General features: G+C 35.9%; 3 protein-coding genes across 7 annotated transcripts in view; 1 reads left to right on the plus strand and 2 right to left on the minus strand.

Annotated features, from left to right (window-relative positions):
• The window catches only part of M7BP (Myosin-7a binding protein), a 104,739-nt gene that overhangs the window by 68,708 nt on the left and 8,038 nt on the right, over nucleotides 1-27,993 (minus strand). For all 3 annotated transcript variants that reach the window (XM_073091609.1, XM_073091603.1, XM_073091652.1), the window contains exons 2-4: nucleotides 5,549-5,665; nucleotides 5,090-5,190; nucleotides 4,026-4,172 (exon numbers count right to left, since the gene is read on the minus strand). In XM_073091609.1, the coding sequence (XP_072947710.1) occupies nucleotides 4,026-4,172; nucleotides 5,090-5,190; nucleotides 5,549-5,665 (365 nt within the window). The remainder of the gene's footprint in view (nucleotides 1-4,025; nucleotides 4,173-5,089; nucleotides 5,191-5,548; nucleotides 5,666-27,993) is intronic.
• Nucleotides 16,662-17,292, minus strand: LOC140756305 (uncharacterized). Its single transcript, XM_073091801.1, has one exon. It carries the CDS (start codon nucleotides 17,122-17,124, stop codon nucleotides 16,888-16,890), a length of 237 nt encoding a protein of 78 aa, XP_072947902.1. The 5' UTR covers nucleotides 17,125-17,292; the 3' UTR covers nucleotides 16,662-16,887.
• Nucleotides 19,581-27,335, plus strand: LOC140756292 (uncharacterized). 3 transcript variants are annotated; one of them, XM_073091788.1, is made up of 4 exons: nucleotides 19,581-20,160; nucleotides 23,814-23,912; nucleotides 25,754-25,950; nucleotides 27,308-27,335. In XM_073091788.1, the coding sequence occupies exons 1-3, from the start codon at nucleotides 19,873-19,875 to the stop codon at nucleotides 25,925-25,927; spliced, it is 561 nt and encodes a 186-aa protein (XP_072947889.1). In that variant the 5' UTR covers nucleotides 19,581-19,872; the 3' UTR covers nucleotides 25,928-25,950; nucleotides 27,308-27,335. The 3 variants fall into 3 exon arrangements, with proteins under 3 accessions (XP_072947889.1, XP_072947884.1, XP_072947893.1); XM_073091783.1 differs by lacking the exon at nucleotides 27,308-27,335 and having other exon boundaries at nucleotides 19,587-20,160; nucleotides 25,754-27,015; XM_073091792.1 differs by lacking the exons at nucleotides 23,814-23,912; nucleotides 27,308-27,335 and having other exon boundaries at nucleotides 19,697-20,160; nucleotides 25,754-26,078.

Genomic DNA, 27,993 nt, shown 5'->3' on the forward strand with positions numbered 1-27,993 from the left:
TTATTTTAGCTTAAAACGTTAGTGCTCAAAACGAAAAAGAAACATGTAATCGGCGAATTTAAAATTCGAATTAAGAATTCGAATGCAGTTTACCAATCGAATCCCAACTCTATCGAACTGGGCGCACATTGTTTCGATTCTGACGATGCTGACCAGTAAAGTTATTCTTTTGAATTCTTTTTTTTAAGAAATAAAATTCTTAATGGTACCTCGCTATGGTGGGAATTGTTGACTGCGGGAATATTATGGGTCTTAAAGGTAAGCGGATGACATTATGCCTATGGCGAATATTCACCATTATTTAAATTGAACACACTGAAGTGTGTCTAGTATTTAAATAATTGTGAACGACATATATTTATGTGTTGTCTGTGGATGTATCGAAGTAAACTCCTCTTTGTATAGTATAAGTTTTCATTAGAAAAAGTTTTAAAATATTAGCTTGTCGAAATAACTAAAAATTTAAATGGTCGATACGGAAAATATTTTACTTATTTAGTCTTAGGTATTTATTTTATATATTTTTGTATAAATATAAGATGCAATTATGACAGCTTAACATGTAAATCTTTTTTGTATTGATAATTTCTCACTAAAGCTTCAGAAAAAACAATTTTTTGTGAGTTTTACGCTAAGGTGGATGACCCTACAGAGAATGACGTAGGATATTTTTTACCTTTAACATTTATAGGTAGAAAAAACAACATTCCTTTGTATACAAATTATAATTGTGTAAGTTCGTTTAAGCATTAATTTAGCCTTAAGAATAAATAATGTAATCGGCGAACAACTGTGTATTTTTTGCCAAAAATGCAACAAGGATATCCACTAAAATTTTGGGTACATCGACCTCACTAGGTGAACTGTACATAATAAAATAATATCATAAAGCCTCTACCAAGCAAATACATTATGTGAGAGACTTTATGCAGTTTTGCCTAAGTAATTACGAGTAGGTACTATAATGAAGTGTTATTATAGGTACATTGTTTTCCCTATTACATCTATGCAGTTTATATTGAAGTGGTAGTCAATAAAAATAACAGGTATCTATGAATTTCAAAAAGTGTACCTAATTACCGTAGTTTTTTCAATGTGGCGTCCATAAATTGAAACCTGAGTAATTTATAAAACCTGATGATAGAGCTGTGGTTTGTTTAGCTTGTAATGCAACTGGACCTGCTAAGCTCAAGAACTCATCGAGAGAATCGCGTTCGCACGTGGTTACGAAAAAAACCTCAGAAAGGGTGGGTGAAGCTAGTGGCAAAATGCCTGTTTTAATACTGCAACATCAGTAGTAGTGGAACTTTAAGGGAAGCCTTAGGTTTGAAAAAATCAGGCTGGTGTTGGCTTTCAGTTTTTTGTTATAATATACATAGGTTTCGCAGATGAGCATGCAGTCCACCTGATGGTAAGTGGCTACTGCCGTCCATGGACATCTGTAGTCAACCCCAGACAGGATTAGATATTCCCACCTAAGGTCTGTCACAGATGCGCCGCTACCTCTGAGGACTAAGCTGGAACGCCTCGGAAAAGTGTGTCTCCCTTACCACACCCTTCAAACCAGAACACGGTAGCGCTTAACACTGCTGTTATGAGGCAGAAATAGGTGTGCCGGTGGTGCTGCCGGAGTCGAATCACACAAAGTTCTTCTTTCCAGTTGCTCCAGACAAAGAGTTGTGGACCAAAATCCAAACATGGAACCAATAACGGCCTTGTGATGGCCCTTAAGAGGAGTACTTTTTCTACTTGGAGTAGATCATGTTCTTCCTTGGATTTAATGTACTTCCCCGTTTCTTCGGTTTCTAATTAGCAATATGTAGTATCTTTCGAAAGACTATTCATATTTCCTCAAAACAAGTTTTACCGGGAATCAAACCCGGAACCGACTGCGTAACCGCTGCGTCACGCGGGTCATTACTTTGTTTCTTAGACTTTTATGTTAAAAGTAACTTTTGACCTCTATATCCAAAACTTTTGACCTCTTCAGTATTCAGCACACAGGTTCCAAACAGTATCTTCCTCAAAGTCAGAATATTTTGGTAATAAATAACAAGGTTCATACAGCGAGATGACATCACGCGTAATCTGAGTGGCAAGACAAACAGGTTGCAAAAACTCCGGGCGAAGTACAATGGCGGCAAAAAACTGTTTGATCTTTGCCCGAAGCTTGTTTATCTAGGTATAACTAGTAATGTATTATTGTTAAACCACCTGTTGATGATCCACCAGAAGAGTGATTAAACCGGTCTGAAAAGGTTCCGGGTTCAATCCACTGACAGGGCTTTTAACGATGATTTTTGATTGGGCTTATATGGCTGCTTGTACCGTCATCAACCCGTTACTGTACCACTGCTTGGTAAATTTAATTGCTCATTATTATTGGGTTACAGGGTAAGTCAATTTATATATTTAAGGAGGTTATAAAACTGTCTTAACTTAATTTGACCCTGTAAGGTTCTATTCAAAACTTTTTTCCGAGATATGTAATTGACTCTTAAGATATATTAATTTTTCATTTTTCATTCAAACTTAAAATAAAGTGGGATCCTTGTAGCATTTTTTGCTGTATTTAGGTAGAGGGCATTGCACGTGATAAAAAAAAACCTTATTAAACTTATCCTCAATAACTATTTCAACTTAGAATTTTTAATAAGTGTTCACAAACTTGAAGGCATTTTAACCGAAAAAAGTTTCATAAAAGTTATGCTCCAGACTATTTACAACATATTTAAAAGTCTTCTTCATAGTTCTAGCTTTCCAAAAAATATTCACATATTACATTCACACATTTCACACATATTACATTCACACATTCACATATTATATTTTTATAAAAAAATCAGAATAATTACAAAGCAGTGCATCTCTACAAGTGCTCATATTCATTAAATACGTACTAGGAAGGTGTGAATTTCAAAGAAATAATTGATTTTTACAAATGATATTCCACAAAATCTTAGTTTAGGATTACTTAGGATGTAGAAGATACATACTCGTAGTTTCGAATTTGGCCAAACAATAAATATAAATGCAACAAAAAATATAAATACCCCCTATTACCTCGTTTTCTGTGCTTTAAAGCTTTAAATACGTGCAAATATTAATATGAGCTTACGTGTAAGCGCGTCTCGTAGCGCGGTAGAGAGCGCAGTTAGCGTTTCCCGTAGAGCTCTGTGGTGCCTCTCGAAGAACCTTACATCTATGCAATATCATACTTACTTATATTCCAAACTTTTATCATCAAAGATATACGATTTAATATAAATTTTAGATCGTAAAATAGAGACTTACGAACAATGCAAATAAATAAAAAGTAGAGTTACATTTAAAAAAAACATATCAATGTGTGAATTTATTTATAGTTTTGAAAGTTGGTTGGCAAATGTATAAGAAATTATTAAATTCCGAAATCATTGTAATTTTTATCCAATTATATTTGTCAATAACAATTGCGTCGTATTGCTTGCAATTATTACAATGTTTCTACATAAAATTGCAATATTACGGCGTTATATTCTCTTGTAATTATAACCTATAACCCTATTTCAATATAATTTGATCACAAATCATACCTATTGCTTTGGTTTTAATATGATGACGAATAAATTGATTATCCGCTTCAATTAACCGTAAATAAATAATTTGCATCAGAACAAATAAATTAATATTGCTCCTACTCTACATTACATTATAAACGCAAGAACGAAATATTGCAGTGGAAAAAAGATCAGGCGTACTCTACAATTTAATATTAATTTATAGACAGAAATATTAAAACGCAATAAAAATTGTGTGTTTTTAATCTATAAGTATTTTAAATTATACATTTATATAATATTTACCCATCATATTGATAAACTATAAAAACCAGACTATATGGTACTTTGTCCTTAACTTAGTTATTATAATTATATTTTGCTCTATCATTTAACTATATAAGTAATTAAACCGTTAATATCTACTTTTTATAAATATACCAAAGTACTAGAGGATAAACTGTTATATTATATCTATGTACGTACATGAAGGATGGTCATACAGGGCCGCTACTCTAGTGCCCTCTAGCGGCCCGCCAGCGAGCTTCGCGGAGAGGGCTTCCAGGAACTCCCTCACACTCTGCAGGTCACCTCGCCCTGCGCTTGACGATGCACCCGGTTCGCATTCTTCCTCTGAAAATATATTTGGAAAACATTCTGTTAGTTAAATAATATATAAGTACAAACGAAGAACCAATACCATTGTAGGTAGAGTCAAGTAGAGTAGGTCTTTATGATTTTTAAGGATATCTACCAAATATGCACTTATGCAGTCTGTCCACCTTTAAAGGGCTGTTATCTTTTTAATCATATAAATTAAATATTTTTCGCAAGAATCTTGGTTAATTTAGCCCAGATCCTTAAATAATAAAAAGTGATGAAGTAGGGAGGAGTACCGCTCACTTTACAAAATTTTATAAGATTGGAGTATCAAACGGGCTTGCAGTCCATCTGACGATAAGTCATTACTGCCACCCATGAACAATGAACATCCCTAACTTCATATAAAACAGATTCTGTCTGATGGTAAACACAGATACATTGCCATTTCTGGAGACTAATATTGTAACCGTATACATACCTTAACACTTCAAATACGTTAAAACATGCGAAAATAGACAAAATTTCGGACTAGGGCCAATCCAGGCCCAACTCATAGACTAACTTTGGCCCACAGGTTTTATGACGTTTTCACAGATATTAACTGAAAATTAGTATAAAAATGTTATATTTTCGAAATAAAGACGACCTAAACCCACCAAAATCTTTGTATTCCTATTCCTATACGGCTAACTTAAAGATGTAGTGAATGTTTTTTACAAAAAGTAGGCCAAAGATTGACGTACAGTCAAGTAAGTCAGCCGGTATACAAATTACAAACCTTCCACCGAAACGCAAAATTGCTTCACTCTAAAAATGTGTGCAGCGGTAATAAAACATCGGTCCACTGTTGTACAATGTGGTTATCCAGAATGGGAACCCAAATATATTAATTAAACCTAGTAGTTATCACCATATTAAATTATCTAGGTCAGTCTAGGTGTACGTACCGATTTGCTCCAGTTTCTCAGTGCTGACTGACCACGGCATCAGGCTGAGGCCGCGCTGCACTTGCCGCAGGAACCACGCGTCCGACTCGAACTTCACCGGCCTGGAAACAGAGAATTATTTATTATTAGTTTAGTTAATACGAGGTGTCTTTCAATTCAATTTCATTTAAAATTGTGAATAATTGAACATTTTCAAGAGTTTTTTTTTTGCGCGGAACCTTAATTTTTTTAACAGTAAAAGTACCGTTAAAATCGGTCCACCGGTTAGATTAGCTCGAACAAACAGACAGACAGACAAAACATTTAGTAACTGTGTTTTAACCTTTATGGACCTGTAGTAGAGTCCCTTGTGGACTTTGGCTCAACTCTCCGAACTGCCGTCGCCTATCATATTTGTCTAACAGCATTAAATAAAGAGCAAAAACCATACAAGTGGAAATTTGAAACAGAATCACTTACTTGTGATGTTCACAGATGCACGGAATAGGTCCTCCTTGAAGGTCACCTCCGCATCTGCTACAGAAGATATCCCTGTGCCTGGTGCTCGCAATGCATTTCTTCTGGACTTCCTCGTCCCTGAAAATCAAAAAGGAATAAAGTAATATACACTCATTCTCATTAGAGCAATAGCATAGAGTTTGTACAACCGTGAGTAGGTAAGCGACGAAGCGATAAAAGATTTTATCGCTTCACAATCGTCTACATTGATTCACATCATGTTTATATATTTGTTTTGATTCAAAATTAATTTCCGTTACATAATTAAATTATCATTATGTGTTTTCGCAATAAATCTAACACGATATATTGTTATATTTTTTATTGTCTGTGCTAGCATTAAAAACTGAGCGTCTTTAAATGCGACTTTCAAGTCAAGATGTAATTTTCAGTAAGTATCATAGAAACGTAGAAAGGGTAAACGATTCACCACGGAAGGTTTTAAGGAAAAACCAAAATTAGGTCCTCTTAAATGCCGTCTGCCTTATGTTTATCCACACTTCGTAAAAAGTCGTCTAATTATTTCATTCTTAATATTTAAAGTTTATTTATGAACATTTCGTTTATCGCATGCGTCGCATTTTTATCGTTTACTCTCTTGGTATAGGACAACTACCTCATAAACTGCCTCAATGATTATGCAATGGATAACAAGGCGGGTCGAGGTCATGGCCAAGTTTACATAATGTTTATTTGGACAGGTGCTTAGAATTTTGATGTAGTTAAATCGACTACCTTTAACTGCTACCTTTACTTCTAACTTTTTTATAAGGGTTGGCTTTAGGGGTCCGATCCTCGCTGTAGCATAGGCGAGGATCTTCAAACAGGAGGATATTTTTTACGTTCTTCTTCTTAAAGTGCCTCTCCGACTAGCGAAGGTCGGCCGTCAATTTTGCAAACTTCCTTCGATCTTTAGCGAGGCGAAATAGTTGGGCAGCACTCGCTTTTTTACGTTAATAATTTTTAATTATGAGAATATACATAACGGAAGGCAGGGGTTTGCCTTATTTTTACTACTTTTTTTCTTGAAGGATTCTTGTTACGATTTTTAACATTAACACCCAGAATAGAAATTTAAACTCATCATTAAATGTGTCTGGCGTAGGACCAGCATCCAGATCCCACTGTGTCAGACCGATATGTTGACACTCCGCCAGATAAAAGGTGGTAGAACCCTTTGTGGTTCGACTCCGGCGGCACTACCGCCACAACTATTTCTACCTAATAACATCAGTGTTAGGCGCTGTTGTGTTCCGGTTTGAAGGGTCTGGTAAGGGAGACAGACTTTTCGGAGGCGTTCCAGCTTAGTCCTCAGGGGTAGCGGCGCATCTGTGGCCGACCTCAAGTGGGAATATCTAATCCTATCTGGGATTGATTACAAATGTCCATGGGTGACAGTAGCCACTTACCATCAGGTGGACTGCATGCTCGTCTGCTACTCCTATATTATAAAAAAAAGACAAATCATCTATTTATTTATTTCGAAATGTCTAGTAGCCATCGTCATCGGTGGCGTATCCTGGTCGAGACAGTATTTCCAATAGCTAGGAACGGGTTGGCCAACTGACTGCAACTCAGAGCGAGCGGGCCGTTGGCACACCTATTGCGAAGGTGGTAAGATCAACAGTTTTACCACGGCAACTCGAACACAACTCGCATTCGTTTCAATCATTTGAAATAATAAGAATATTTGTTAGGTACTGAAGAATATTAAAATGATTTTTTGTTAATGTTTTATTTAATCGAGGATTAAATTTTATTGCAGGATTTTTCAAATGTGCACATAATAACACATTTAAAGGTACATATTTAACATTTTTTACAATATGTAAATTTATTCCTCAGTAGGTATTTAATTAAATGTACGTAATTATGGATTTAAGAAAACTTGATTCACATAAATATGTTTGAGAAAAAATTAAATAATACGTTAAAATTTTGCTTACATTAATTCATACCTGTATGCATTATGCACATTTTAAAATTGTAATTGTATATTTATATACATTAATTCATTTTACCCGTTACTAATATTCAAACTTTTCAATTGTTGGCTACTAAAGATAAAAAAATGACAAAGTCTAGTCTAGTAATTGTCAAATGTCGATCTATTGTAGGCAAAACATTGAATAGATTAATTATTAACAACGGGGGTAGTGCGATAAAATTGTGAGATTTTTGTGACATAATATCGTAGTAGGGTTCGCTTATTGCAACTCGCCCCACAAGTTACTTTCGTGAAGCAGTCGTATTAATTATCGTAGACTTACGACAGAATTAATGTGCATTTTGTACCTGTATGGCGATTCGAGGAAATTAACAAACTTAATGAATTTTAGTTCTATTTACTGTCTTTACCTCTAATATTTAAGCTCAGGATGTTTGTTTTTATATATATTTATACCTAAACGATGAGGCAGACGGGCTACCTGATGGAAATAAGTCACCGTCGCCTATTGCGCCTATAGTCACACTTGCAACACCAGAGGAGTCGCCAATGCATCGCCGGCTTTGGAGGAGAGCTATTTAGCACATTTTTTGAACAGCCCTATGTCATAGCGCTCCGGGAATACCTCAGGAGCTCAGCTCATTTCATATATTGCAAGTTCGTCCGTGTAAAACTGTAAACCGAACTGTAGAGGATGTGTAATAGGTATACCTTGTTTGGGGCCGTTTTTAAAGAGCAACACGTACTTTTAGTATATTATTTTTTGTTACGAAATAAATTCTAATGTTCACGTTCTTAACTTAAAAATGACGAAATGGAATGGGTAGATTAGGTTATGTTGAGATTCCTGTGAAAATCATTTTTTATATTTTATTGAATTCAGTTCTTTTCCATTTTAAAATGTATTTATGTCAAGTAAACTTTTTCTATAAAATGTACTTTTTGCTAAATTATAATACATATTTTTGTTATGAAATATGAAATTAGAACTGATTAAATTGAAAAGAAACTAGGTTTCAGTTTCAGTCTCAATGTTTAATAGACGAAACATGTACAAATATATTTTTTTCTCAAGCCCACATACTTAATACTTTTAGGAACATTTTAAAACGAATTAACCAAAATTATCAGATGTCTACCCCGTGTTTGAAATTACCACATTATTCTAATGACGTTTCTTTTGCGTATACAGTAAATAAAAAGGTTGGACTAAAAAGTAATATGGATTGCTTCATAGCGTATTCCTTGCACAACCATTGCAAGCTCATGAGTTAGGGCGGGCAAGGTCGCCCACACCGTGGCGACACCGGCACGTCATATACAAATAACCTTGTCCTCAGCACTCCTATACACTCCTCCTCCTTCTACAAAAAATCCTTTACTGTTATTGCTGTCCGCCTTTGGAATTCCCTTCCTAAGTCTATCCGTCTATCTAGTTCCTTGCATATTTTTAAGAACCAAGTCAAGGCTCATTACTTGCAGCTTTGACTTGGTTTCCTTCTTCCTTTTATCCCTTCTTCCACATAACATATTTCCTTCGTACGTAACTTCGTTTGTTCTTACCTCTGTTACGCCATTTACTCAGGACATGTCTGTTATGTATCTATGTATATACTTTGTTTCTGTATGTGTACACCCTACCTTCTCACGATTTCATATCTCTTTAACTCCATCCCAGAGGTTGTCTGGAAGAAATCGCTTCTAAGCGATAAGGCCGCCTTTTGTATACTATCTTATTTATTGTCTTATATGTATCCTTAAATGTGGTGTACAAATAAAGTGTATTTGTTGTTGTAGTTGTTATGTATTGCCTTTGTTAATATTAAGGCTGTATTCATTTTATGGAAAAAAACGTGACAACGTTATAAGAAAATACTGATAGAATGGTTGCATTTTTCAAAAGAAAATTTTAATTTTATTTCTTTGATACATATTTTGTAAAGATATTGAGAAGGAGGTAAATACGCGGAGGCCGATTGTGCCTCTTTGTCGCTCATTCCGCGCTCTCGCTTGCACTTCAAGCTTTAAATGGAACGCCTCAGAGCGAGGTAACGCCGCATGAGAGCCATGTTATTTGGTGCGTGCAGCTGGCTCCACCGAATTATAAGACGTTGTCATGTCAAAAACATAATCGTAATAAAATCTAAACCCCGACCGCTTAAACAGCCTATATAACTCCGACAGTTTCCACAGAGTCAATGAAATCTTATTTATGTTTAAGTCCGTAAGCCGTTCGGACTGTGCTGAATCAGACGTACATATATACACAGGCTTAGAAACATTACCTTACACATTGGGATAAAAAATAAACGAGTCATGATCCAATCGCTAATTTCTATCTTGAGTTAATAACAGATGTCAATGGGCTGCAGTAGCCATTATAATCGGGCGGACTGCATACAAATCAGCTACTTCTATATTATAAAAAATATCGATTGTATTTAAATATTTTTAATATCGTCCTTAAGTGCACATAAACGATCGTCGTGACCAATCTGCGAATCGAATCGTGTTAATTATGTGTAATCTTAGAGCATTTATGATAACCTTTAAGAATGTATCTAACAAGTCACTTGGCTTATTTGCGAAAATAGAGATACAAATACAATGTCAGACAATTGCCGCTTATCTATACAGGCAAAGACGAAACAATGCACCTTTTTACGGAGGGTAATGTTTTTTGAAACTTATGTACATCACTTGCAGTGATGCACTTACAGTGATAAATAAATCACATTAACTAGCCATTATATGTAACATTTTCATAGACTTGGATAAAGTAATAAAATAACTATAAGTAAAGTATATGTGTCATTCTTAGATACTCCGTACAGTGTACAGCCCAAACGGCTTGACGGATTTTAAAATAAGATTGTTTATCTTTCCAATTATTATAATTAAACTCGGTCTCTTTATCGAAGGGTCCGAGGTTCAAATCCCAGACACGCACCTCTTATTTATCAAAGTTATGTATCTATTACAAATTTATTATCAGTAGCTTAAACGCTGAAAGAAAACATTGTGAGGAAACCTGCATTCCCTAGAAATCTTAAAAAAAAATTCAAAGTCTATCAATATATGTGAAGTCTACCAATTCGCACTTGGCCAGCGCGGTGGACCATGGCCTAATCCTCTTTATACTGAAAGGAGACCCGTGCCCAGCTGTGGAACAGTAATGGTTTGAGGATGATACTGGTTGTCTTCTGTTGTCAATCGATATTCTTGTTTTTTTTTTGTTTGGTAGCTGTTGTCGGAGTTAATAAAAAAATGAAATTACCACTGCAAGCTTTTCATATATTTAAAACAATAGCTTCATTTTGATTTAATACAAAGATTCGAACATGTGTTAGTTTTAAATTAATTATGTAAGCATCATTAGTTCAAGTACAAATAGAAGATAGCTATTTATTCATAATGTAATTGTAATCGACCGATTTTAACGAACATTTAAAACTCTAATGAGTAATTGAACATTTAAATTTTTAATATGTGTGTAGTAGATAGCTATATATACATAATGTGATTGTAATCGACCGTTTTTAACGAAAATCGTAAGAAATATTCATTCATAACGAAAATCATCCCCAATTTTGAGAAAAGTCTATAATTACCTACTTTAGTTATAATATCTCAAGCATCCATAGTTTGGTAGTACGGAGACTTTAAACGTTTTTTCATCGACCATCTATTACTGTCCGACTTCTGGAGACGAAGACATCTCAAAGAAAGAATGCCTTAGGCCATAGTCATTGTGTCCCTGTAGTCCCGGGACCAGAATAGGGCTACGTATCTGCCTGTCGTAAGAGGCGACTAAAAGGGGCTTCCAAGGTTGCGGGCGGTAACAGTGGGAGCCCAAACCGTCCAGCAAGCGGCCCCGGGAAAAACAGCGGTTTGTGTGGTCGCATATCGCTGTAATCACCAGGGGATGTGAGAGCGTAAATTATTTTGTTTCCTCCAGGGCAGAGCCCGACAGAGGATTCGCGTTAGGAGGACTCCGGTTGTGTTCCATTAGAGATTCCGGAGTTCTCCACCAAACGCTGAGGATGGCCACCGGGGGGGTTTTATTGCAGTAAAAATCCAACATAATCCGGCGTCGCTCCCACGGCCTCGGGTACCGTTTGAAGGTTTTCCCCTCGTCAACAAAAAAAAGGTCATAGTCATTGACAGTTTTCAGCGTGATAATAATTAATTAATTTCAAATATTTTTCCTCTCATACAGACATAGCTTTCAAAAATCTGAGGGATTCGAATCTAGGACCTCGCGATTAAGAGTAAACAAGTTTTGGTGTATATAAACTATATTGTTATATTCATTTTAATAGAAACAATTTGTACAATAAATAACACAATTATTATAAAAAAATGAAAGCTAAAAAATATAGCACTATATTTTTAAGCTTTAATTTTTTGTCACTCCCACAATTTAGACGAATCCAACGACACTTTATATTTTAAAATTCGTTAAGCCGATTGAGCTGTAGACGAGAAAGGCTACATCCATGCGCTCCAAAGACATTTCCCTCTGCAGTCGGGCAAATCAACTACATTTATGTTTATTTGTAGGTACGTTTTATTTATAGATTGTAGGTTCAATAGAGTTTAAAAGACAAAGCGGAATCGGCACTCACAATTTTCTAGAATCTGTTATCGTAAACTACTTTAAAAATGTTTTACCTACCCGTTTCTGTACCTGGCAGTAAATATCACAAGCTTGGTAAGTTCACATACTCATTATTATGTAGGACAATGACATTTCACATTACCGGTATCTTTTAATTGGCAGCTTATTGGTGTTGTAGAACGCTCTATGATACACTAGAATTCATTGCATTAGGTATAGGTCAATGATTGTCCCTGTAGTTCCGGGACTAGAATAGGGCTACGGTATCCCCTGCCTGTCGTAAGAGGCGACTAAAAGGGGGCTTCCGGGGTTGCGAGCGGCAAGAGTGGGAGCTCGAACCGCCCGGCCAGCGGCCCCGGGAAGGACGACGGTATGTGTGGTCGCATACCATCGTATACACCAGATGGTGTGGCGAGCGTCAAGCTCACCTGGGCGGAGCCCGACGGGGCAACGCGCTAAGAGGACTCCGGTTGCGTTCCTTTGGAGATCCCGGAGCCCTCAACGCAGCGCAGAGGACGGCCACCGGGGGGGTTTTAGTGCGGTAAAAATCCCACATACGAGTAACTCGGCGTCGCTCCCACGTTGTCGGGTACCTTTTGAAGGTTTCACCCTCAACAAAAAAAAAAAAAAAAAGGTATAGGTCAATGATGCTTATATGATGGACAAACAATATTTTAGTCTAGCTTTACAATACAAATATAGAAGACTAAAATCACTAAAGAACCTTATACATTTTGGGGGTAAAATTTGTCTATATTCGCGGAGAAAGCGCCCTACTCTACATATTGCATTGTCTCCCTAGGACAGTAGGTAGTGTCAAGATTGCTACATAGAGACATACGAGTCCAAATCCAGGTCGAACTTCCAAAGAGAAGGTTCCGTACTTCCATAAAACAGTATTATTTTGTTGTTACAGCAGCCTTAGTAACATGTATCACTCTGTAAAAATTCCAATGTTTCAAAGGTAGAGTCCCGTGAGAGACGGACAGGCGTCGAAGTCACAGTAACAGGGTTCCATTTTTATCCTAAACTGAACTCTAAAAGGAATGATTTTTGAGTCTCAGTTTACGCAGGTAAAGTATACGTTAGGTAGAGCCTTCAATTAACTTGAATAACATTTATGTGTTCAGATTTTAATCTCAAGTGCAAAGATAGCCACTTCCCCCTTTATTATAATTGTTTCTTTGTTTTCTGAAGGTTGTCTGATAGTTATCTAAAACCTTTTGTATGTACATTAATGTATTGTTTGTTGTGTGTGACAATTATAATTTAGGTAGAATTAGTTTATGTCTGAAGGGTAATGTTTTTAATGTATATATTATGTCTCATACTTTGGCGCAATTATTTTTAATTTATATGTTGGATTTTGATAATCTAATAAGAAACTTGATTTTGATAATAACATCATTATTTTACACGGTAACAAGTAGTTAGGGCGAATTTTCATTAGATATCATAGGGATTAACCTTATAGTTAATGTAGCGAACGAGCATGCTGTCCACCGGATGGTAAGTGATATACCAGAAGTTTACATACTGCCCTTGGGTCTACAATAGAGGAGCCCCCACAATAGAAAAAAGTAAAATAAGTCAGCAGCAACTTTAACTTTTTTCAAACAGTGTTGGCATTTTTTAAAGACATGAAGGAAAAAAAAATCCGGACAATAATAAGGGAACCCCGCTTCTTCGCTGTCCCAGACCTTCCAGACCCTCAAGTCCAGACCTGCCTATGCCAGACTTTCTATGACCCTTGCAGTGCACTGTAATTCACGGACGTACAAGATAACATTTTTTATTTACGTTTCTACTACTTTTTACTATCTTTAAAATAATTATATTTCAAATACTTTATCCTCCTACACTACGAGCGACCTAACTTTAGTCTGTTTTCCGGTTTCCTTTACCTTCCGGTCGCTTGCTGGAAACAGCTAACACTTTTTGCCCAAAAAGGAAGTAACTAGTGACGCGCACTATTACTGTTACTATGTAGTTCCGCCAATTAACTTCTAATTAAATGTGAGTAATTAAAATGTACATTTTAATTGATGTTGCATTTGATTGAAATATTTACTAGGTATGTCATTTTATTAGAGTTTTTACGTGACTTCCCTTTAAAAAATACTAAAAATAAATAATCTTTCGAATTTCTCTCATTTAAGGAGAAGAAAAGATCTTACATTAGCAGCTAAGTTTCCGCCAATTTTAAAACGTAACTTTTTAGAACATGGAAAAGTCGTATATGGAAAGGAACCTGTATTATTTTAGAATCTTTTTACTGTTCTTTTATCGTAATGGTCCAACCAGATTTCAAGGCAAAGGGAAAATATTTGAAAATCCGATAATGCGGTTTTCCACCATGCATATAAGCAAATCAGTTGAGGAAAAAAGGAATATTTTGAAATCACCCAAAAGATAGCAAAAAAATCTGATACAAAAAACTTAACAAATTCAAACAACGGGCAGGAAATTTTGAAATATTATGTGTCATAATTTTGTGATAAAATCTGTCTACATTTTATTACCTACTCTGGCCTTCAGTATATTTTTCTTTATTACTGATTGCACAAATCACTTTTACCATATACATATTTGCAATAGTGAGCGTCATTAGTTATTTATATACTAGGATGTATATTAAGGGCAGTGGATTGAAGTTCCCTCACCTCTCACGTAGGAGTCCAAGGTTGAAGAGACATTTCTGATTCTTTGAAATTATGTTTATATGAGAAATTAATTATCACATGCTTAAAAAGTAAAGAAAAATATCGCGAAACACATGCTTGAGATTTTTATAAAAAAAGTCTCAAAATCCTTCTTCTTTGCTCAAACCCATGCCCAGAAATATGACAATTTTGGTTGACACAAAACTCCTCGAAGCTGGAACGTTTCTAAAGAATAAAGTTTGAGAAATCAAAAAAATATTGAATAGAGATCGCCAACCTCAGCATAGAGCAGATGGCGTATGCCCTAAACCTCCTCGTTATAGAGGAGTAGTGCTCCAATCCAGTACCCTCTTGTTACGGCCCGTAGATCTTCCTAAAACCACTCCTTGTATTCTTTCTAGAACCCGATCTATTTCAGCGTGTTACTTCAAATTTATTATTTATGACAGGCAATTTATTCTTGACGACCGTTTTATCAGTATCTGATTTACTTACCATGGGGTCCGTGACGCCAATGGTTGCCGATTGCTGCAGTAGTGTGACGTAGAAATAATAGGCTAAGTGCGAGTCGAACTCGCACAATGGGTGTTCCGTACCACCAAATTTTTATTTTATTTTTAGTATTTGTTATCACACCCATAGAATTGATGCATTGTGTAAATTTTAACTATCTACCAATTACATTCAATTAATAATGCGGAAAACGCTGAAAAATGCTATTTACTTTCAAGATTTTTTTAAATGTTAGATAGTATTTATGTTATAGCGGCCACCGTTATACATACCATGTAAAATCTAATTATCTATTACAGTTGAAGAGTTAGAGCCCTATAACAGACGAACAGGAACAACGGAATCCTCCTCCGAACGAAAGCCTCCGCTTTGGAGGCTTACTAATAGGGTTCCGTCCGGTTCATCTTGAAAGTAAATGGGATTTTTTCAGCGTTTTCCGCATTATTAATTGAATGTAATTGGTAGATAGTTAAAATTTTCACAATGCATTAATTCTATGGCTGTGATAACAAATACTAAAAATAAAATAAAAATTTGGTGGTACGGAACTCTAAAAAGGGTTCTACACATTGATTACAGATTAGTATAAGATAAGTAATAAACAAACTATCGTATAATTAAGAAGTTTTATGCGCTTAGTCAAAACAATAACAATAATATCTCTTATCTAAACAAAATATATGAATCACGCTACTTGCATAATTAAGCATTGCAGGCACTTTTAGCATTTAATTGCTGTGCTAATGATAAAGGGCTTTAGAGGTCAGGGTTTATAATCACAGATTACGTAAATAGTGAAACATGGTTCAAAACTGTATGTTTGATTTTTTATCTAGTATTCCTGAAATTTTTACTATTATGCTTTATTGAAAAACATATTTGTATTGTAGTATTTTTTTAATTAAACCGTTAATATAAGGATTTTTGTTATTGGTATTTAAAAGGTGCGTTGGAAAAAGCTCTACCTAAGAATAACATCGTTTTAGAAATTTCAGGGGTTTCAGCAATTTTCTTAAAGTTATCGTAATTTGTGAAAAATTTTGACACAAAAAATAAGTAAATCACTATTGAAAATACTGTTTTATGTTCTAGTATAAAAGAGATCACGTTTAAGTTATTTTCCCGATAATTGCGCTGTTTCCTACCCTTTCCAATAATTTTCATGTTACTAATTTAAGTCATTTACTTCCCTGGAATTGCCCTATATATGTTAATATAGTTCGTTTCATTTTCAAATACAATTGCTTTAAATGTGGATATTAGGTAGGAATTATTAAAATAGGTCACATACAGGCTGATACTTAATATTGGAATGAATTAATAATTCGGTTATGAACAATATTATTCAATTTTATTCATTTTTCTCCACGGAACTGTTATTATAAGTAACTATTACTAATTACAAAGTATATAAAGCTACCACAATATAAGCTGAATGTTTCCCACATTGGATATCGTGTTTCGTCGTTATTCCTATGTTATTATTTCACTAAACTGGATTCTATTGTAACATAGTCAATCAGTCTTACAAATCACTGTTTCCATCACTACACTATCACTCATCATCCATGTCGAACCACATCGAGGTGACGCTGCTGGACGTCTGGTCACTGGACTCCTCCGTGATGATCTTCAGGACCACCACCTCCATCATGCACAGCGCGAACAGGATGACGAAGATCGCGAAATTCGATCCCTGATGGTGGAACTGGAATGAACTGGGGATCGGTCCGGGGGGTGGCCAGGCCGCCACCCCGAAGGTAACGAGGCTCGATATTCCGTACACCAACATCGTTTTACATTTCGCATACGATTTCAAAATTTCTTCGCGTTGATTGAACTATTGCAAAAAGTAGGTTATTTCCGATTGTTTGTTTGTCGACGTGAGGATAGTGCGCGGGCGCAGGCCGTAATGCGGGGCGTATCACCCGCGCGGCGCACGCAAGCTGCACTGTTGAAACGCACGGCGCGGGCGACTCTCTTATGAAATATATCGTTTTAGTTAGATTCCCTCCGTTGGGAAATGCTCGAAATGCGGGTGAACGCAACAGTTTTGCGGTCAAGGCAGCCTCTCCGTGGACGCTGACCTTTGCGATGCATGCTTTTGAGCAACGCGAACTTTTTGTTTACTCTTTTATTGTTTTATGCATCGGTTTTTGTTTTGTACGTAACTACTTGCCTTTTTCAGTAGTCTAGGATGCAGGTTTTTTACAAGAACATGAGAACAAGATAGTGAAGGTGATAAAAATATCTTTGGTTCGACTCTACAGTCTACACACACTAGCGCCACACATGTTTTTGCCTAATAACGGAAGTATAAAATGCATTTTTTTACGTGGGGATACCCTGGGCATGGGTTCCTCTCAGCCGCGGTGATAGCGGGAAGGATTTGCCAGAATCCTACTAGCTAAAACCCAACGGTGTTTCTCTGGACATGCTATGTCGGGGCTACGGTTACGCTTAGAGCATTGATCGTCACGAGGGCGTTTGCCTACAGCAGGGCCCGTCCCTTTTTAGGATAGAGCTAGAGCTACTTCATCCCGTTGTCTTTGAATGTTAAGTGCTGCTGTTTCCGCTGTGAAGAGTGTTTGGTAAGAGAATAATACTTATTCGAGGCATTTTCAATTTAGTCCTCAAGTGCAGCAACGCGCGTGTCGACCTGATGTATTTCACCTGGGGATGCTCACTGATGTTCATGGATGTATGAATGTACTTCTTTTGCAGTTGTTAATAAAAAAAAATGTTTTTTCTTTTTCAAACATCGAAGTAACAAACGATCATGTAGATAATTTGATAAGCTTTATTCTCTAATATTTTCTAAATAGGATATGAGTTCTGCCTGATTTCGTGTTAAATAATTTTGTGGTTTCCTTTGTAATCAAGTGTAACAGAGAATAATAAATTTCGGGTACGATTCTCTTAGTGTCCATAAAATACTTTTGAAACATTATGAGAAGATTGTCGAGTGTCTGTTATCAATTAGTTTATCAATATTTTAGGCGTGTTCGTTTACATTACACTGAACTCAATTTCAACGACAGTTATCTTATGTTATAAACAACTTCTTCCGTTATGTATTTTTCTTTATATTTTCCCCCAAAAATCATTTATTCTTTGATTCTTTATTTTTATTTCTTACTGTCACTATGCCTATTATGCATAATTAATCAAATGATCAACATAAATACCCAATCAATATAATTTTGTAAATAATGTCTAGATTTTAATAGTGTTTTCAGAAAAATATCCTACTAAGATTAGGACATATTATAACCGCGTCCAATTATAATGGTAATTACAACAGTATGGGCGCCCAAATTGGAAACTCCTTGGTTTACCCTTTGCCAATCACTGACATTGTCGAAAATTACAGCCGTTGAGGTCTATTAAAACGTAGTGGTTATATTCTCTTTTAGGTTCATCGGCATTTAATTATCTTGTTTTTAAAACGTAGCTATATTTGCTTTGTTGTTTTTCCCTAAAACTAAAAGAGTGAATATCTAAGTTCAACATATGTTAGTTCAATCTAATTGCTTTTTTATTTTAATAATAATAATAATAATAATAACACAGTTTACACAAAGAATAAATGTACATTTTACAGTAATATTAATATGACAAAAGGAATTCGGCTCAGCATTGCTGTCTCAGTGATTCGAGTAGCGCTGTTTTTCAGCCGCTCCTATAATCTCTGTGGTGTTAGGTGGGATAAGAAGATAGTCAGCCGTGGGGCATCTCCTGGGTTTTAAAATCCAAGCGTGTATGTCTGTGTGTGTGTGTGTGTGTGTGTGAGAGTGTGTATGTACGTATTTGGAGGTTAATTAATGTGTTTAATTAGCATTAAAGAACTCCTTTATTGGTAGATATTGCATGCATAGATTTTCTATTATTAACGAGGAAGATCAATAACGCAATTACACGAGTATTAATATTGTTTGCCTAAACCCTTAGTTTTAAAAGATATCGATTGACACAGTATCGATATAATTTACCTAAGTAAGGTAGTAAGATGTTTATGAAAATGAAAATGAAAATGTTTATAACATACAAGGATGCACCAGAGCTGTCAAACTTGCGGCGGTCCTCCTCCGAGCCGGACCTCTCCGTGGAGAAGATTTGCTAGTGAACCCCAACTGCCCGGTCCGGATCAAGGATCAAATTAAAATCAAAAATGATTGATCCAATGATATTATGCTAATTTACGTAATCAAAAACTTATATATTTAATCAACATATAATTTGAAAAAAATTTAGATGTTAAGCGTGTTTTTAGGAACAGAACTACCTAAGAATAGAGCATATAACAACTCCGTCCTATTATAATTTATAGCAGCATGGATGTCTTGAAATGGAACCTCCTTGGTTTACCCTTTTCCAATCACTAACATTGTCGAAAATGACAGCCGTATCAGCGGCGTTTGATTATCTAGCTTTTTACAAAAAAGTAAATAATTGATCATTCAAATTATTTAAGGCAGGAATAATAACATATTGATTAAACCTAGCGTCCACATAGTTGACCTAAGCCCTTGGCAATAAGATGTTTATAAACGTAACGTACAAGGATGCACCAGAGTTGTCAAACTTCAGGCGGTCCTCCTCCGAGCCGGACCTCTCCGTGGAGAAGATGTTGCTAGTGAACCCCAACTGCCCGGTCCGGATCATGCTGGAGTACATCCGGAAGAAGTGCAAGCTGGGCATCTTCTCGCAGTTCGACCTGTGCGACGAGGCTGGCGGGCTGATGGGCTTGTTCAACCTCCCGACGTACGCTTACGCCACGGAGCAGTTTGAGCATAAGAAGACATACTACATCATAATACTTAAAGAGGTAATTTTTAAAAGCTTTTATTTAGTTTTTATTTCTAGCTAATTCAAATATTGCTAGCTAATTTAAGTAAAGCTGCCGTGTATGCAAAACTACGTATACGAAAAACGGCGTCGCATTGTTGCATTTTACAACGTCATGAAACGTTACGATGTCGTGTCGTAAATAATCATTACTTTGTGATGCAAACTCGCATAATTTCGCATTTCTTGTGACGCCGTATCATGTTCATGTCTTTTAGCACCTAAAGTTCCTTCTACCTTGGGAAATCATGACAGCCGTGATCTCTATTCAAACTTCCTACCCCATCGTTATCTATCCTGCTACGGTAGCCAGTCACGTAAGAAAATACCGTGCATAGCTCCTTACTTTTTTACTTCGAGCTTACGCATGAAGCGTAAATTCAATCAATTAAATATTGAAAGTACTTAATTAAATGTAAAATAATATAAACGAGTCCTTCAAATTCCAATTACTTGTCTGAATCAGAAAATAGATTAATTGCGTGCTGTAGTTCTTACGTAAATGTTAATTTATGCGAAATTACCAGAAAAATATAAGTTGCACGATATAAGAAGCCACGTTTGCTGCACTCTCCAGCTTATCCTTGCCAGCAAGGATTGTGCAAGGACTTCCTACTTACTTTTCCTTCATGACGTATGTAAATACTCAGGTGGTACTAATATATTTCCTACATAGTTACTGAATGTAATTTCGGTGACAAAGTTCAATCGTGAAGGTCGCTTGCGCTTAGGGCTACATTTTTTTGCGTCCATCAAAACTAATAAGTTATTTCCTAAAATTATGTTAGGCTTAATGCCTTTGTCCCTGTAGTTCCGGGACCAGAATAGGGCTACGGTATCCCCTGCCTGTCGTAAGAGGCGACTAAAAGGGGCTTCCGGGGTTGCGGGTGGCGAGAGTGGGAGCTCGAACCGCCCGGCCAGCGATCCCGGGAAGGACGGCGGTATGTATGGTCGCATACCGTCGTGCACATCAGACGGAGTGGCGAGCACCACTCTCGCCTGGGCGGAGCCCGACGGGGCAACGCGCTAAGAGGACTCCGGTTGCGTTCCTTTGGAGATCCCGGAGTCCCCTACGCAGCGCCGAGGACGGCCACCGGGGAAGTTTTAGTGCGGTAAGAATCCCACATAACCCCGTGTCGCTCCCACGGCATAGGGTACCTTTTGAAGATTTCCCCCTCGTAAACAAAAAAAAAAAAGGCTTAATGCCTTAATACCACCTTAATTCCACCGTGGGATCTGCGAGTAGTCTTTTTGAAGTTTACAGGTTTCACAACCACTTTTTCCGTTAGCTGGGCGAATAAAGATGGGACGTCGCATATTTTGATGACGGGACAACGCTATCATGCTTTGTTTTAATTACGTGTAATCATCATCTGTTATAATCTGTATTTGTTTAATAAGTAACCTGTTTTTGGAGGTGAAATAAATTTATTTACTACTCACCTATTACACGTAGCAACAGTTAATAATTATGGTTTGTAACAATATCATGATTTAACAAGGCTAATGAGTATTCAATATTTATGTATATCTCTTTTAAAACAAGGAAAAAATTGGCATTTTTCTCCGAGTGTCACGAAAATAACAACTGGAATATTTTTCAAAAACTAGTAATATTTCAGCTGCATAATGTGATTCTGATGTCAGTTCTTGTATTCATATATGTTGAGATATCGTTCGTTTCCGATCAGAGGCCCCTGATGTGATTTTGAAGTGCTTTTAAATATTTAGTAGCTAACCATTCGACTGAATCATTATCATATGACGCGAAAATAAATGTGTTTGTTTTTCTATCATTATCTACATGACGAAGTAAACGTTTGTTCGTGATTTTAAAATATGAGCCATTTCTCGGAGGTGGTAGAAGTTTAGTGGTTGTGGTATGACACCGGAGGCACCTCCGACGCATCTACACACCTTCGAGACACTTCCTAACAGCGTCAAGCGCTGTCATAAAGTGGTGTGTTCTGGTGTGACGGGGTTGTTAAAAGAGACATGTATTAAATAATAGTCATCTTGAAGGTCTTGAAGGCGTGTAATCTTATAGTCACATAAAAGGTACAGAGTAACGATATAATAACTATACGTAAGTAAGTTCACACTAGTGATTAGAAGTATTATAACTACACAAGTATCTCCGTTATTCGACTGTTCTTGCTGAAGTCTCCGACCAGAATGTCGCTCTCTGTTAATTCGAGCGCCGCCAAGGTGTCGTCCCCACTTCGCCTACCCGCATCTGTTTTTAAACTGTAGTGTCAAATGAGTCACATATTACTTTAATGTAACGTTATAAAAATGTGATTTCGTTAATATCCAAGCTTCTTATTAACGATGATAACACATGCTCATCCGAAATGTTTCAACTTAGTTCCAAGGGCGGTCCGCGGTAGTAACTACACATCATTAGATGAATTGCATGCTCTACTTGTCCTTATACATAAGGTCAGCGTTGCATCCATGCCTAAAATGGACGGTGCTAATATAAAGAAGTAGGTGTGCCCGTTAAAAGGGAAATACGTCTGTCAAATACGTATACCTAATCTAAACATCTTTCCGAACAAATAAGGCGTGGGTGAAAACGTCGAAATAATTTGAATATTAATTAAAACGTAAGTAAATTATAGTAATTTATAAATTAGTATTATAGGTATAATTAGCTATGTAGAGAGCTAATAAAACGGCACGTGAAAATCAGCAGTGTGGAAAACTTAAAAAAAAACAGCACGTGTAGAATTGCACCAGTTGAATAATTTTATTTTTATTTGCACATGCAATTAAAAATAATTGTAGTGTTTGTCTGCTGCTAAAAATATATATTATATTTTTAACAAAAATGCATGATAATGAAATTAAAAAAAACCGCTCATTTTAATTTTGAAAGTATGTCCTTAAATTCTTGACCAATATTAAAAATGGCTATAAATTTTGTCTTAATAAAAAATAAAATAGAGGACAAAAAGTTATCACTTGTTTTAACTGTGAAGGAAAAATCGCAAGCAAACCGTTCACCGAAGAGTCTAAAAACGTTCTCTAAAGTATATGATTTCTACCAACCCGTCCTCGGTCTGAATGGGTGGACTATTTATTGCTTTAACCTCTCGTATTCTGGAAGCCCCGTGGCCAGAAATGGGATAATAATGGATTGATATTGATATTGTGGATAATGCACAAAATGTATTTTTGTTTCTTAAACGATAGATCTCTATAGAACATTATTTGAAAATGTTATTTCAATGTGCAAATTGAGCGGAGTAGAAAATGGATTTATGTTGACTTTTAAATGTAATCCCAAATTGACATGCGCAAATGCAGTGTCGGAGAGGGGAATCTATGTAGGTCTTAAAACTGACATTGATGTGGATTTACAGGGGTACCCTCAAACATTTAAAACGTGTAAGAAAATAGTGGTCTAACTTAACCAAATTACCTCTGTAACCTCCCCCCCAAATTTTATGCTGCTTTTTTTTTAATATTTAGTAGCTAACCATTCGTGTGCGCGCCCGAGTCGCTTTTAGATGGCATCCTCACCCTTCCACCGAATCGAAAACGCAAGGACTAGGTATTTCATGCTATAAAAAGATATGACAATGTAACCTTCTCCATCAAACTATACTAGTTCTACGACTTTTCCAGTTAATAAGCTCAGCAAGTTGTTTAACAAAGGAATATTTCAACCCGGCAGCATCATTGCAAACGAAACAAAACGAAATGAAAATACTTACGTTAATTATCGTACGTATAAAAGATAAATTTAGATATTGTCCTTAATATTTATTTGTACTTTTCGATGTGCGGAGTGGTACCGGTTCAATGAGTAGGTATAAGATTTAGTTGGGCGTCGCGCTTGAAGGACTCCGGTTGCGTTCCGTCGGAGAACCCGGAGTTCTCAAACAAGCGTTGAGGACGGCCACCGGGGGGGTTTTAGTGCGGTAAGAATCCCACATAACCCGGCGTCGCTCCTACGTCGTCGGGTACCTTTTGAAGGTTTCCCCCTCGTTAAGAAAAAAAAAGGTATAAGATTTAATTAAGTTTGCAATGTACTATTAGAAACTTGTAGAGAAATTCTATACCGTACACTTAACTCTTTTCAAGTGTTTATTTACTGGCCTTGTTTGTTCGTATATTTGTGAGAAACTGTTTTTTAAAATAGTAAACTCCAACTAATAGCCTGATTTTTTGCATAAATATTAGTTTTGGATGTCAATGCATAATTATTTTAGTGACATTATTAGAAATCCAATATGGCGAGAGCCCCAATATCGCGGACGATATAATATTTTTTATGCAATCTTAAGCGTATCAAATGAAAGGGTTATCTAAGAATAAAAAAAAACACAATTACTTAATTAAAAAAGCTCGGTTTTTAAATACATTAATTATTTTAAACATTCAATACGACTGATACAGATGGATAAATTACATTTGTTCAGTACAAATGTAATTTATAATTATTTAAAACTCCAAACATTATTTTGCATTATAAAAACATTTAACAATATATAAATAATTTGATCTTTATCCGCCTTAGAATCTTATACCTACGTACTATAATTAACAGAGTTATAATTAATATAAGTCGTAAAGTACTTCCGCCTGTAAACTTATTAGAATTATTCTCAATAGAGTTTGATATTTAGCCTTGATCTCAGCTTTACTTATGCTAATACAGGCTTTACACGAGGCGAATCGAATAATAAAATAATTTTGAAAAGAAATATCAAAAACATCCTTTACTTAAATATTACAGGAAAAATTATAAGAATACTGTGTTTTTTCTAAATTAAAATTAATTAAACATTATTTATCACTTGCTAAAACGGTGAAGGAAAACATCGTGAGGAAATCTGTATACCTGAGAGATTAATAAAAAAAAAAGAAATCTCAAAGGTATGTGAAGTCTACCAATACGCACTTGGCCAGCGCGCTGGACTATGGCCTAATTCTTCTCATTATGAGAGGAAACCCGTGCCCAGCAGTGGGACAGTAATGGGTTGCTGATGATGATGATGATCTTCAAAAAGCTAACATTTTCAGTTGGTATTTTTTTCCCATTTATAGTGTTAATTTGTGCGGAACCCTCTCCTCGCGAGTTAAATCGCTACTATAACTTTTTTTTTGCTAATTTATTCAATGTACAGACACGCGAATCTTACATCCTTATTATATGTACCTACCTATATTGACCCGTATATACACAAATGGGTGCAATTATAATTATTATTATAATTTAATTGTTTCACTTTTTATATAATTACATTGATGTTTATTGTTTACTTATATTATAGTTGAAATTTAATTTTTATTCTAATGTAATTGTTTAGATTTTTTTATTTATCTTACTTATGCTTACTAATTTTATTAATTAGTGTAATTGGTTAAATTTAAAGTTGGCCGTACTAATAAATTGAATAAATTAATTATATAATAATCTCTATAAAATATGGCGGATGCCCCAAATTGGAGACCTACTTATTTTTAATGCATCCCATTTGATATGGGTGTGAAATGAAAGATTTTTCCGAGAAGAATACGAACATTTCGTGTTTATAAATATTTTTCTTTTATTTTTTTAGGAATCTGACAGACGTCTTTCAGTCCTACCACAGTTGAATCACGACAATGATCTTTATTTGAACTTAAAGAACAGGGTAAAGAGGTTCATAGCTACGGGAGACACAAGCCCGATCACCCCTCCGCCAGGGAAGGCTACTCCACCCACTGCTAAACCCGCCCCAAAGAAGAAATAAGTGAAATATTTTGACGACGGAAAGTAGGTATTTTATAAAGAATTTTAAAGTGTGAACTACGAAGCGCCTGTACAAAGTTTGCAATTATGCGTTATGTTATGTTGTTGCTATTAAAAATCGTAAGGCGTTTCAACCTTATTGTGTCTAAGAACTGTTAGTTTTATTTTAACTAATTTTACATGTGAACTTATTTTTCTTCTAAATTTTAGAGTAGATAGTAAGAAATAAGTGTTATTTAAGTTAAGGATATCTTAGGTTTCATCTGAGGCCGGCTACCCACGTGTTTTTATTCTTATAAGTATGAACACTGTGTCCTGCATGTATGTGCTGTCTATATTAGACACTTTAAGAACACAACAGCGCGTGTTACTGATATTTAGGAAAGTTTATAAAATGCTCAAACGACAATTTTTAGAAATAATGAAACGCAATTGAAAGGATACAAGATTGTTTATTTAAGAAAAGCAATATTTGTGTATTTTTTTATAATATTGGAGTAGCAGGTAAGTGGCTACTGCCGTTCATCTGTAATCAACCCCAAATAGGATTAGATATTCCTACCTAAGGTCGGCCACAGATGCTCCGCTACCCCTGAGGACTAAACTGGAACGCCTCGGAAAAGTCTGTCTCCCTTACCACAACCTTCAAAACGGAACACAGCAGCGCTTAACACTGTTGTTATTAGGTAGAGACAGGTGTGGCGGTGGTGCCGCCGGAGTCGAACCACAAAGGGTTCTACCACCTTCATAACATCACCTAACCATAAGTAACTTCTTCTACATAACCTTCATATTGTATCTACGCTGTATGTACCTACATAAGATAGTGTAAATCACTTATTATTCCCGTGACGACATCCGGGTTCCTAGTGCCTTTCCGGCGGATGTTACCAACCATATAAGATCAATTGCAATGCTCATCACGTCGGTAATGACCAAAACAGATGATTAAGACGACGGAAGCAGTATTATGGGATATTTATGGCGTAACTATATGAATAGACTTACCTACTATGGCTACTTACTTTATTAAGGTTTTATAGACTTAATACAATGTGCTTTATATAGAACTTTTATAATAATTAAGAACTACTTGTTTCTATTGAAGGTCGTCTAGATAAGACATGTTCCTCTTTCCTTTATGGGCTAAGTTAGAACGTCGGATATTAGATATGCATAAGAATAAATCTCAAAGTAACGCGATAACATTTAAACAGCCAGAAAACAACAATTAAAGGAAGTAGAACCGACATTGTTTGACTAGTTCCAGTTTACGAAATTTCATCAAATTTAACTATTTTTTGCGTTTCGTTAGAAAGGTGTTGGCCGTGTTAGTCCTAAAGAGTAAAACATAAAGCAAAGCATTTGAAATTGGCTTCAGGGCCTTCAGGTAGAATCCATGTTCTACTGTCAATGCGTGGCAGTTACTACAGTCTTATGGCCTGGTGGACTGCATGTTCTCATGCTTTAAAAAATCTACGAAATTAAAATTGTATAATTAATTGTACCAGGCGTTACTTTGCAAATCATTCTATTAAGTAGTAAGCATCATCAGGGTAAGTTGACTCTACGACAGTTACAGTCGAAGAGTCAACTTACCCTGATGATGCTCCGTTTTGGAACGAAACACGTGTTGGTGGTGGTATGTATGGTGGTGTATATTTTTAATTTGCATCTGCATGCATCCTTTGAGGGCGGGAGGGTGGTACATACTGCATGGTTTAAAATATATACCATCATACATATTTGTAGCGGATTGTTGCGAAGTAGTTTTAATCTTAACTTAATTAAATGTAATAGTAATGTACTTGAATGACTTTGGTAAACAATTATGTACCTACTTAACTTTGGTATTTTAATTTCATAAGCCCGAAAACTATATTAGAAAATGTGTTTTGAATTATCCCAAAGCGTTTGACAAGTGAGTATTTTGACCATTATTATCGTTCCGCCATATCAATTTATTCTGTACTGGGTTATGAAATGTCGACCGCCACGCGTCCAGCAGAGCGTGATGCCAAAATGGACGGAATGACAAACTTCGTAAATCGTAATGGATGTATTTAT

This window comes from Epargyreus clarus, unplaced genomic scaffold, assembly GCF_041222505.1.
Source record: "Epargyreus clarus isolate Ecla_fem2 unplaced genomic scaffold, WU_Ecla_fem_2.2 ptg000003l, whole genome shotgun sequence".
Lineage (NCBI taxonomy): Eukaryota > Metazoa > Arthropoda > Insecta > Lepidoptera > Hesperiidae > Epargyreus > Epargyreus clarus.

Bases quoted from the DNA above. Each gene is read 5' to 3' on its own strand.
- LOC140756292 (XM_073091788.1), top strand. From the start codon at position 19,873: ATGTTTATAAACGTAACGTACAAGGATGCACCAGAGTTGTCAAACTTC. The intron at 20,161-23,813 runs GTAATTTTTAAA...CGACTTTTCCAG, and splicing joins ACATCATAATACTTAAAGAG to TTAATAAGCTCAGCAAGTTG. The intron at 23,913-25,753 runs GTACGTATAAAA...TTATTTTTTTAG, and splicing joins AAATACTTACGTTAATTATC to GAATCTGACAGACGTCTTTC.
- LOC140756305 (XM_073091801.1), bottom strand. From the start codon at position 17,124: ATGTTGGTGTACGGAATATCGAGCCTCGTTACCTTCGGGGTGGCGGCC.